Source organism: Mus caroli, unplaced genomic scaffold, assembly GCF_978045245.1.
Source record: "Mus caroli unplaced genomic scaffold, Mus_caroli_1 scaffold_6, whole genome shotgun sequence".
Classification (NCBI taxonomy): domain Eukaryota; kingdom Metazoa; phylum Chordata; class Mammalia; order Rodentia; family Muridae; genus Mus; species Mus caroli.
Genome location: NW_028227261.1, coordinates 29,622,913 through 29,634,942, shown reverse-complemented (window position 1 = coordinate 29,634,942; position 12,030 = coordinate 29,622,913). Strand labels below are relative to the sequence as shown.

General features: G+C 44.3%; 1 protein-coding gene across 1 annotated transcript in view; it reads left to right on the top strand.

Moving 5' to 3' along the window:
* The window catches only part of Csmd2 (CUB and Sushi multiple domains 2), a 574,744-nt gene that overhangs the window by 61,254 nt on the left and 501,460 nt on the right, over positions 1 to 12,030 (top strand). Inside the window, exon 2 of the mRNA XM_029476560.1 lies at positions 9,228 to 9,444. Coding sequence (XP_029332420.1) covers positions 9,228 to 9,444 — 217 coding nt within the window. The remainder of the gene's footprint in view (positions 1 to 9,227; positions 9,445 to 12,030) is intronic.

Genomic DNA, 12,030 nt, shown 5'->3' with positions numbered 1-12,030 from the left:
TAAAACATCTAAGGGAAACAACTGAGCAATTTTTTAGAATTAAGGAACTGGTTGAATGTGAGAACGATATGCAAAAATCAATAGGTTTTATGTATATTAGTAGTAACAGAAAAATAGGGGGAAACGTGTTATTCGCTAGGGCAACAAAAAGTATATAAACTTTCTGAGCATAACCGCAGCACAATGGGGTAGGGTTTACATGAAGAATGGTCCGTGTTCCTTGAAGGGCTGGCTTAGATTTATGGTATGCCAAGTATTCTACTGAGCTGTTAGCAATGTTGCTGTTGTAACCATGTCTGTCTGTCTGTCTGTCTGTCTGTCTGTCTGTCTGTCTGTCTATGGCCATCACAGAAGTGGGTTTCATCTTATTTATTTTCTTAAGTGTTATTTATTAAGGTCGCAGTGCATGTGGAGACCCTCAGAGGTAAAGTTTTGGGGATCAATTTTCTCCTTCCACCTCGGGTTCCAGGGATCAAATTCTAGTTGTCAGGTTTGTATGACAAGCATTTTGGTCTGCCGAGCCTCCTCACACGTGTGGTGGCTCATTTTGAAAGTGTTGAAACTAAGTCTTAAAGAGTTTAAATAAGTAGTTCATATGGTAGGAAGTGGGAAACCGTGACAGTTGAATCCAAGGCTTTGGCTTCCAAATTCTACCGCTGTAACCTGTTCATTAAGCCGCCTCCCAAATAATTCAAATATAGGCCAATGAAGTTGGTGGGTGTTTTTGGAATGTTATAATAAGATTCATTCATCTCAGTCAATCTACTCAAAAACTATGTACTGAGTTTCTGCTACAGCTGATTATTATTGGATTGGGTACTAGAGAAACAATCTGAATACAGTCTCCAGGAGCCTCTTGATGAAGACAGCTACATACACATGCCATTATATCACCATCGGTGGAAGCAGCGCTTTTCAGAATGAGTGATGAATGGGCCGCAGCGTACTTGAGGCTGCCTTGAGAATTCTGAGCTGGTTTCTGGAGGAGGTAATGAAGCTTTAAGTGCCTGCAGTTAGCTTGGCGAGGAATAGTCCATGTACAGAGCTGGGTGGGCAATTAGCATTCATTCATTCTTTCTTTCAGCCTCTGTGAGCATCTGCTAAGAGCCAGGTGCTGCCTTGGGGGCCAGAGAAACTGCAGAGGATAAGGAAGGCCCTGCCATCATGGAGGGGACACTTTTGGAGGTTGGATGGCCATACAATACCCAAGTCAGAGGTGCTCGTGCTGGGGTCATTGGTGTGGAAGAGAAAGGCCTGGCCTTCCCTCATGGTGGCCTCTGAAGTTGTGACACTTAAGAACTGAGAGTATCAGTGAGACCTGCTGGTGAAGGGCGAGGTTTATGGGATGAAGGACCAGAACCTGTCAGGGTCATGAGGAGAGGATGTGATGAGCTATGGGGGCATCTGAGATGCATAGCAACTGGTTGGAGACTGGTGATGAGGAAAGAGGAGAAGAGGAAGCAAGCAGTGGGTGCCTTTAGGCTTTGGGGGGGGGTCAGGGAAGGACTTTGTCTGGTTTTCTGCTGACTGGGATGAACAGCTAGCTAACAGTCACTCCTGGTTGAGAGGATTCTGCCAGTGTAAACAAAGGAACAATATTACTGAGAACGAGAGAGATAAGTGCGGCCGCTCATAAGAGCTGAATGTGATAATCTGCTCGAGGAATCTAAGCAAAATGAAAGGCACACAACTAGGTGGAAACCAACCCTGGCAACACACACTCGAGAAGATTAAAAGCTTGATTCTATAGGGGGAAGGCAGACTGACAAGAAACAGAGAGACCTGACGCAAGAACTGAGGGCACAACATGTAGAGTGCTCCCTGGGTCAAATGGAATACGATTAGAAGGCACATGGGATGCAGAGAGGATTTACATATTATATACATGATACACAAATATGTAAATCGCTAGAAAACATTGTAATGAAAAATGAGCCAAGGAGTTCATCAGATAGGTGACTCCCAGGAGGAGGCATTTACGTGAAAAGGTGAAGGGTTATATCATGGTGCGTGTCTACAATGCCAACTGAGGTAGGGAAATCAAGAGTTCCAAGCTAGCCTGGGCTTCATAGGGAGACTTGGTCTGCAAAAAATAAAAAGGAATGAAGGAAATAAAAGAGGAGGAGGAGGAAGAAGAAGAGGAGGAGGAGGAAGAGGAAGAGGAAGAAAGAGAGGGAGAAGAAAGTTGGGATAAAGAAAAGAGAAGGAAACTTAGTGAGCAAGATTACTTGCGATGTAAGTCTGGAGACTCCAGTTTAAATCACAGCACTCAGGTTTAAAGAAGCCAGACATGGTTCTGTGTGAGCACTGAGGCTTGCTGGACACCAGTCTAGCTCCAGGTTCAGGGAGAGACGCTGTCTCAAAGGAGTGAGGTGGAAGGTAGGAAATGGAATGCAGATGGTCTCCTCTTTCCTCTGCAGATTTGTTCAGGGGCATGTACAATTGCATGCAAACACCATAACACACACACACACACACACACACACACACACACACAAACACAGATAGAAAATTAGGTGTAAATTGAGTCCATCAAGCTGGCAAAACCATCTCGGTAAGAAAACCCATCATCAATGCTGGCGAAGGTGTCTTGAGATAGGCATTTGTCCACATGGTGTCAAGAATGTAATTGGCACGCACAATCCAGAAGGTATTTTTGGAAATCTTGAGGCTAAGCCTCAGGGATGTTTATCCTGTTTGATCCAGTAACCTGAATTTGTGAAGGTTTGACATAGAGAAATCATCTAAAAACAAATAAATTAAAAAATAAAAATTAAAAAAAAAACCCAAATCAAAAATCCCTTCTTGCTGGGTGGTGGTGACGCACACCTTTAATCCCAGCACTTGGGAGGCAGAGGCAGACAGATCTCTGAGTTCGAAGCCACCCAGGTTTACAGAGTGAGTTTTCTAGGACAGCTAGGGCTACACAAAGAAAGCTTGTCTAGGAAAAAAAACCCACAAAAACAAACAACAGCAAACACTTTCTCATCCAGTTCTCTGGGGTTGTTCGACTTTGTAGGAAATTGTATTCACCAGAGCCCCAGAACATGGAGGACCACAGGGTTTTTCTAGCCCCAACCCCAGATGAGAAAAGGCACCTGGCCATGTGAGCCCTGGCTAGCACATCATCAGCGTTTCTGGCTGCAGCAGCTTCTCTGGGATATAATACTCTTAACTCTCACGTTCATTTAAATTTAGGGAGACTTCCAAATAAGCCCCACTTTCACCCCTTTCTAACCCTGCCCAACAGTGCCCACTGCAGAGGTTGGTCAGTCAGCCTGTATTTACAGTATTCCAGCAGACAGCAACGCTGGGTACAGTGACTACATAAATGGACATTCACGCTGGGCCTCTGGCCATGGAAACCCATTTTCCACCGCACTGCCTGGCATCCTGTCACCAGACCAGGTCCAGGTTGTATTTATAAACAGGATTAAGAAAAGAAAAGATCCAGAAGCGATTTAGGTGGCTGACAGTCGAATGGTTGAGTAAACTCTAGGATAACCACACATTGGGACATCGGGCATCCTTTTAAAATGCAGTTTATGAACAGTTTCAGTATCTTAGGGGGAAAAAAACTCATGTTGTGTTTACTGAATTGTTACAAAAGAAAACCAAGAAATGACCTAAATGGCCGTACTCAGAGGAGTGACTGAATACATTGAGATACATCCATGCCAGGCAATATTATACATTTATATAGAAAATAAGTTAGATCTGTAGCTACTGACCCGAAAGGTGTCCCCAACGTATTGTTAAGTTAGCAAGCAAGTTGCAGAGAAATGAGCTGAACTGCAATCTCATTTTAAAAACAAAATCATAAAGCGTTCTCCCAGAATGTGTCCATATGCTTGCATTCGAGAGAGGGAGGTGGGGGCAGGGGGTTGCCTGCCTTAATGCTTACTTGGCTAACTCCGGTCAGTGCTCGAGAGAGGGAGTACAGGGTACCCTTCTAGTTCTAAAGGAGCGAGGTTGTAAATAAACTTATCTATACATGTGCATCTATGTGTATCATAAGTAGACACTGCCTTTTGTAATCTTACTACAGAGACGTCCATAGGATATGTACGGTATTTTCTAAACAATTTTAACTGTGCACGGGAAAAAAAAATCTAGAAAATGAGACTATTAATAGCCATCGCCTCTGAAGGAATGTGAGATTCGAATTACTTCATCCTTTTAAACCTTGCCTGTAGTTTTAAGTGATCTACAAAGAGGAGAATGTATGTTATTATTTCCCATACGGTGGCCTTGCACCTCTCGCCAGCCAGCTCTGCATCTGCCTGGTGCAGCCCAGCCCTCTGCACACCTTACTCAGCCCCTCCTGCTCACCTTTGCTGTAATTGATGTATCTTCTCAGCAAACGCTGATTGGATTCCTGGCACCTGGGATGCGCCAGAGCCAACACTAAGTTCTCTCATGCTACACGGTCTTACTTCCAGAGGGGCCATTTAGATATGAAAATGAGTGACCTCCTCCAAAGCCCTCATCGTAGTCTCTCAGTGACATCCTTTACTTTCTGTCACCGTCTTCTCGATGAATTGCTCTCTGGGTCTCTTCCCCTGTTATGTCTGTCTCCTGCCTCCGTCTCTTTTACCCTTATTGTCCTGTGACCTGGGTAGTGTTTTCAAGGTCCATGTTCTGGGATCCTCTGCTACTTTCTTTAGAGCAAGGAAGATTATTGACTTAGTTAGGGTTTTACTGCTGTGAACGGACACCATGACCAAAGCAACTCTTGTAAGGACAACATTTAATTGTGGCTCACTTACAGGTTGAGAGGTTCAGTCCATTGTCATCAAAGTGGGAACATGGCAGGGTGCAGGCATGGTGCAGGAGGAGCTGAGAGTTCTACATCTTCCTCTGAAGGCCATCCGGAGAAAACTGACTTCCAGGCAGCTAGGATGAGGGTCTTAAAACCCACATCCACAAAGACACACTTCCTCTAACAAGGCCACACCTCCTAATAGTGGTACTCCCTGGCACTATTCAAACTATATTCAAACTACAACAATCATTCCCAGATTCCATGTCAGTGTCTCCAGGTTTGGCATTCATCCCCGGTGGCAGTGTTGGGGATGGTGGCAATGTTGGTATCAATGGTTGTACTAGACATGAACAAGGTTAGATATTAAGACTCTGAGGAGTCTACATGTCAGAAACACTCCATGCACTCCTAAGGGTACAGTTACAACACTGCTTCCATGGGTGGATGAAGGCTCAATTCAGATCCATGATCTGACACTTGTCTTAGGACTGATATGGAGGAATGAAGCAATCAGTGACTTGATGCAGTGACATCACTGGGCCCCCACCAGACTTTTAAGGTCCTGAGATGAAGCAGTCTTGGTGCCTGTAGCAGAAAGGGATGTTTAGGGAGGGGCACCTGGGCCCTTTGGAAAGCTGTACCATGGAAGTACTATTTCTTTATTCTTAGGGTTGCGCGTCTGGTTTGTCTTCATTTGTGAACCTTTTTGTACCTTGTCCAGTGTTTATATATAGCATTTATTCCGTTTACTGTTATTAGTAATCAGTACTCATATCTCCTGTAATAAAGGTGTTACTCGTCAACCGAATGTTTGTATACCTTTGACGTGCACACATACACTCACCAGCTCACACGCTTTCACACACTCACATCTGCATATACACACTCACACATACACACACTCACACATTCACACAACATGCTCCCACACATACACACTCACCAGCTCACACGCATACACACTCACACACACATGTATTCTCACACATACACCCTTATATAAAACCATCAATGTTACAGTACCTTTAAGGAAATTAGAAAACCACAAATATTTATTTGCATCGTCTCTGATAACTCTCTAACGTGGCGTTTTTAAAAAGCACTTCGTTAGCCCTTTATTCTACATGGGATTTACTTTGATATATGCTCTGAATTCAGAAGATAATTATTTGCTGAAATAGTTAAAAATTTTGTTCTCCTTTTTTTTTTGTTTTTTGTTGATTAAAAAAAAAACTCCTTTATCTCAGTTTTGTCCTTCTTCCTTCCCTTCCTTCATTTCCTCCCTCCCTCCCTCCCACCTCCCTCCCTCCCTTTCCTTCCTTCTTTCTTTTCTTGTAGTGCTATCCCATTCTATATCTGATCACTGAGGCCCCTCCCCCACAGTGTCCACACGTCAGTCACGATGCGATTTAGTATTCTTCATTATGAGAACAGTAGATTTTTCTACTCTTTAAAAGACAACACATTGTCCAAATAACCCATTTTTTCCAGTTAAATTTAGGTATCATTTTCCCAGAGTTAAAACACACGTCCTTGGGCTTTTGATGAGCATTGCGTCAGGCAGATAAATTAGCTTTTCAATAACTTTTTGAGAGGTTAATATTATAAATTAACCTTTCAGTAGTTAGACTTTTCCACTCAAGACTCCATCATTTCTCTCCAATTATCCTGATTTTTTAAAATCCCTCTGTAAAACTTCTTTCCATACAGTACTTATTCAGTTTTTCTCCTTCCTTCCCTCCCCTCCCTCCCTCCCTCCCTCCCTCCCTCCCTCCCTCCCTCCTTCCCTCCCTCCCTCCCTCCCTCCCTTTGTTTCATGACACTGAGGGTGGAACTCCAGGGCTTCCCATGTTAGGTGAGTCCCACATCATGAGCTACAGCCAAGAGGCCACCTACACACTTCTCCTCCAGTTTATTTCTGTGTGCACTATGCGCTTTGTAGTTGCCACAGTGGTATGAGAGGAAGCCAGGGTGTGGCAGAACTCCATCCTGCTTTCATCTGTGACTGGCGTCAACGAACCTTATTGACTTTTGCATGGTTTGCATTGGGTTACTTTGCTGAAACTTCTTAGTTCTAATAGCTTTATGATCGATTCCTTTGGACTTCCTGGGCACATTAACATACCATCTGCCTGCCATCTCTTTGCATCTCCTGTTCTCATTTCTCTCTCTGGTGCTGCTTGCTGAGCTTTTCCAGTCAGGCACGTGGTCCCAGGGAGGATGCTGACATCTCTGTCTCATTTTTGAGCCCTATCAGATGCTTCACCTAATGTACAGGGCTGATGAATGGAAGGCGGCGTTCTTCTGCCTTGTTCTGAATGCTTTTTTTTTTAAATCAGAATTGCATGTCTAATTTTATTAAATGCCTCTTTAGCATTTATCCAGAAGCCCTTAACTTTTTCCCCCTTAATGGAATACTTTGTATTAAGAGATTTCTTAATATTAAAGTCATTTAGAGATTAAGTGTCCTTCGTCAGTTAATCCCTAAAGTGGTTTTAAAAAATTAGTGTTGAGTCAACTTATCAGCGCCATCATAGAGGAAGTAGCTTGGCTATATGAAGTCCCAACACTGAGTCATGGTAGCTGTGGCCCTGTTCTTTAATTCCTCTCCTCTCTAATTCAGCCTCTGTAAGGGAAGATACTAATATTGTCTACCCCATGTGACTATTGTGAATATCAAGCCCATGAGGGCAGAGGTCTTAGAGCTATCTAGAAACCACTGTTGGAATACAAAGACCCTACTAGCTGATTGAGAACTGACTGTGTACCTGCATGCTACTGAGAATGCAGGATGTAAAGATTTCAACCTGCATAGTTTCTGCTCTTTTGTTCATATCTTCACATGTCCATATGGAAGCAGGAAGTATGCTGTCATGCTAAGTACTGGCTAAGTGTGTAGTGAGAAACTGTAGGTGCATAGGACCAAGCAACACTTTGGCTGGGAAGCTGGAGTATAGGGAGGGAGAGATTTCAAGGCACCAAACCATGTAGAGACCCTCATAGACATTAGTTTCTTTTCCTTTTCCTTGTTGATGATCAGGGAGGAGCCACTGGATGTCGGAGGCAGTGGTGATGAGGGAATGACTCAGTTCTAGCTCTGTCTTGAAAGGATGCCTCTGGATGAATATAGATTGGTAAGGGCCAGAGTACATGACTGAGGAATTGGGAGTCCAAGGCATAGCTTGGTATAGGAGGGTGGGAGTGTGAGAGAAAGAGAGAAACAGACACTGGCCACAAGGCTGTGAAGAGAAAGGTGTCACTTTTGGTCTTATTTAGACTTTATGGTGGGGACACCATCCCATCCCCTAAGCAAACAATCACCAGATGAGGGGAGAGTGGGCATTTACCCCAAAGTAGCCATACCTGGAGCCCAGAGGTGGCAACTGTCTTGTACTGTGTAGCTGTTCACTGTCAGTGCATGAGTGGGAAGTACTCTGGGTGAGACAGAGACAAGAAGCTCCACCGTTGAGCCTGGGAAAGAAGCAGAGCCATCAGATGAGAGCAAGAGGGTACAGTGGTATGAGAGGAAGCCAGGGTGTGCCTGCTTTAGTGAGGTTCAACTCTAGCAGCAGCATCAATAGTACGGAGAACCAACTAGAAATGCTACGTCTCCAAGCCCTGCTACTTCGACTCACTGTCCATCTGAAGTGCTCTTTGAGCCAGATTTACAGCTGTCGAGCACAGGGTGAAGCCTGAACTGTGGCAGCTGAGTAATGTGAGGGGCTCAGAGAGGTCAGTTAGTGAGAAGATGGGTTGCATATGCCCAGAACTGGTCTGTGATCTTGCTATACCTGCTCTCAGGTAGACATGTGGGGACAGTGAGGCAGAGCTGTTGAGGATGCAGAAGGATCAGGAGGCAAGCTGTGCTTCCAGTTGGTCTGGCTGTGGAGGAGAGGACATAGCTGGGTTGCAGATGGAGTGGTGTGGGGTTGTTTTTATGAAAGGTAGAGTCTGAAACAAATTTGAAGTGAGGAAACCCCAGTGGAGAGGAAACAACAGAGCATGTACAAGAAATGTCCTTAAAAGGCCAGGAAGTGTATGACTGCAGCGATCCCATCTAGGCAGAGGAGAAAGGATGGCAGTTTGTGGCAGACGCATTCCTGGCTTATATTTTCTAGCAAAGGTGGGGAAGTGAGGACATCAGCTGAGGATAGTGAAACCACAGGCAACAGGAGGTTTGAGATGGTCCCCTGGCTGGGTTGAAAGGTCTATGATGCAGTCTGCTTGTGGCTGTGGCTGTCTTTAAGCTATGACCATAAGCTGTCGTCTTAAAGGGCTTTCCTGAAGCTTCATTATAACTGGACACAATGTGCCACATGGGGAAGGCTGGGTACCAATCCCAGAGCAGCTCATAGGAAGCCCTCAGTCAAGTAATGGTTCTTGGACGTGGTACTTCCACCTCTTAGAAAATTCTTGAAGGTTCTCACATCCACACTGACCTTTTTCCCTTTCTCTCTTCCAGGCCAGAACTGCACATTCCACCTTCAGGGTCCCAATGGCACAGTGGAGAGCCCAGGGTTCCCTTACGGCTACCCCAACTACGCCAACTGCACGTGGACCATCACCGCGGAGGACCAGCACAGGATCCAACTCGTGTTCCAGTCCTTCGCTCTAGAGGAGGACTTTGATGTCCTATCAGTGTTTGATGGCCCACCCCTGGCAGAGAACCTTCGAACAAGGTACCATTCTCTTCCCTCCTTCCTGCTGCAAGCTGCTGTGCCTGAGCCAATCCTGGCGAACAGAGGGAATCTGCTTTGTTATTTATGTTTACATCAGCTTGTATTAATTACATATATCACAATGCGTATAATAAGTTTTGTTCATAAACGTTCTTTTTCCCTCTCCTACTCCCACTGACTCCCTGACCCCCTTTACCTTCCAGTTAGTCTTCTACTTTCATTTATCATAGTTTCACTTTATATGTGTATGAACCAAAGAGTTAAATTAGGGATACTTACCAAAGCATGGGCAAGGCCTTCTTTATAGAAGCATTGGGCACCTTACCAGTGCCTACACCACCAGAGAAAATGCATCTTTCTCCCCTCCAGCATTTATTAACTGCCTGAAATCCTCAGGAAGGGGCAGGGCATCATGAGACCCTTCTCTCCCCAAATGTGGACGGATTTGGTCTTAGGTGGGGCATTGCCTTCCTTTCTACGGGGCCCTCCCTCAGCACCTCTGCTTGCTTGTTGTTTTTTATGACAAGGTTTTGCCTTTGCAGCCCAGTACCTCAAACTTGTAATCCCCCTGCCTCGGTTTCCTGAGTGCTGGGGTTACAGCACTCAACATGCCTACCTTTTCTGTCTCCCTTAAGGCTCCCAATTCTTTTTTTTAAATTTTTAATATTTTTTATTACATATTTTCCTCAATTGCATTTCCAATGCTATCCCAAAAGTCCCCCATAGCACCCCCTACTTCCCTACCCACCCATTCCCATTCTTTTGGCCCTGGCATTCCCCTATATTGGGGCATATAAAGTTTGCAAGTCCAATGGGCCTCTCTTTCCAGTGATGGCCGACTAGGCCATCTTTCGATACATATGCAGCTAGAGACAAGAGCTCCGGGGTACTGGTTAGTACATCATGTTGTTCCAACTATAGGGTTGCAGATCCCTTTAACTCTTTGGGTACTTTCTCTAGCTTCTCCATTGGGAGCCCTGTGATACATCCAATAGCTGACTGTGAGCATCAACTCCTGTGTTTGCTAGGCCCCGGCATCGTCTCACAAGAGACAGCTATATTTGGGTCCTTTCAGCAAAATCTTGCTAGTGTATGCAATGGTGTCAGCGTTTAGAAGCTGATTATGGGATGGATCTTGGATACGGCAGTCTCTAAATGGTCCATCCTTTCATCACAGCTCAGAACTTTGTCTCTGTAACTCCTTCCATGGGTGTTTTGTTCCCAATTCTAAGAAGGGGCACAGTGTCCACACTTTGGTCTTCATTCTTCTTGAGTTTCATGCGTTTAGCAAATTGTATCTTATATCTCGGGTATCCTAAGTTTTGGGCTAATATCCACTTATCAGTGAATACATATTGTGTGAGTTCTTTTGTGATTGTGTTACCTCACTCAAGATGATGCCCTCCAGGTCCATCCATTTGGCTAGGAATTTCATAAATTCATTCTTTTTAATAGCTGAGTAGTACTCCATTGTGTAAATGTACCATAATTTCTGTATCCATTCCTCATTGAGGGACATCTGGGTTCTTTCCAGCTTCTGGCTATTATAAATATGGCTGCTATGAACATAGTGGAGCATGTGTCCTTTTTGGGACATCTTCTGGATATATGCCCAGGAGAGGTATTGCTGGATCCTCCGGTAGTACTATGTCCAATTTTCTGGAACCGCCAGACTGATTTCCAGAGTGGTTGTACAAGCTTGCAATCCCACCAACAATGGAGGAGTGTTCCTCTTTCTCCACATCCTCGCCAGCATCTGCTGTCACCTGAATTTTTGATCTTAGCCATTCTGACTGGTGTGAGGTGGAATCTCAGGGTTGTTTTGATTTGCATTTCCCTGATGATTAAGGATGTTGAACATTTTTTCAGGTGCTTCTCTGCCATTCGGTATTCCTCAGGTGAGAATTCTTTGTTCAGTTCTGAGCCCCATTTTTTAATGGGGTTATTTGACTTTCTGGAGTCCACCTTCTTGAGTTCTTTATATATATTGGATATTAGTCCCTTATCTGATTTAGGATAGGTGAAGATCCTTTCCCAATCTGTTGGTGGTTTTTTTGTCTTATTGATGGTGTCTTTTGCCTTGCAGAAGCTTTGCAGTTTCATGAGGTCCCACTTGTCAATTCTCGATCTTACAGCACAAGCCATTGCTTTTCTATTCAAGAATTTTTCCCCTGTGCCCATATCTTCAAGGCTTTTCCCCACTTTCTCCTCTATAAGTTTCAGTGTCTCTGGTTTTATGTGAAGTTCCTTGATCCACTTAGACTTGACCTTAGTACAAGGAGATAGGAATGGATCGATTCGCATTCTTCTACATGTTAACAACCAGTTGTGCCAGCACCATTTGTTGAAAATGCTGTCTTTCAGAGGCCCATTGGACTTGCAAACTTTATATGCCCCAATATAGGGGAATGCCAGGGCCAAAAGAACGGGAATGGGTGGGTAGGGAAGTGGGGGGCGCTATGGGGGACTTTTGGGATAGCATTGGAAATGTAATTGAGGAAAATATGTAATAAAAATATTAAAAATCAAAAAAAAAAGAAAATAAAAAAGTAAAGTTTTTTTTTAAAAAAAAAAGAAAATGCTGTC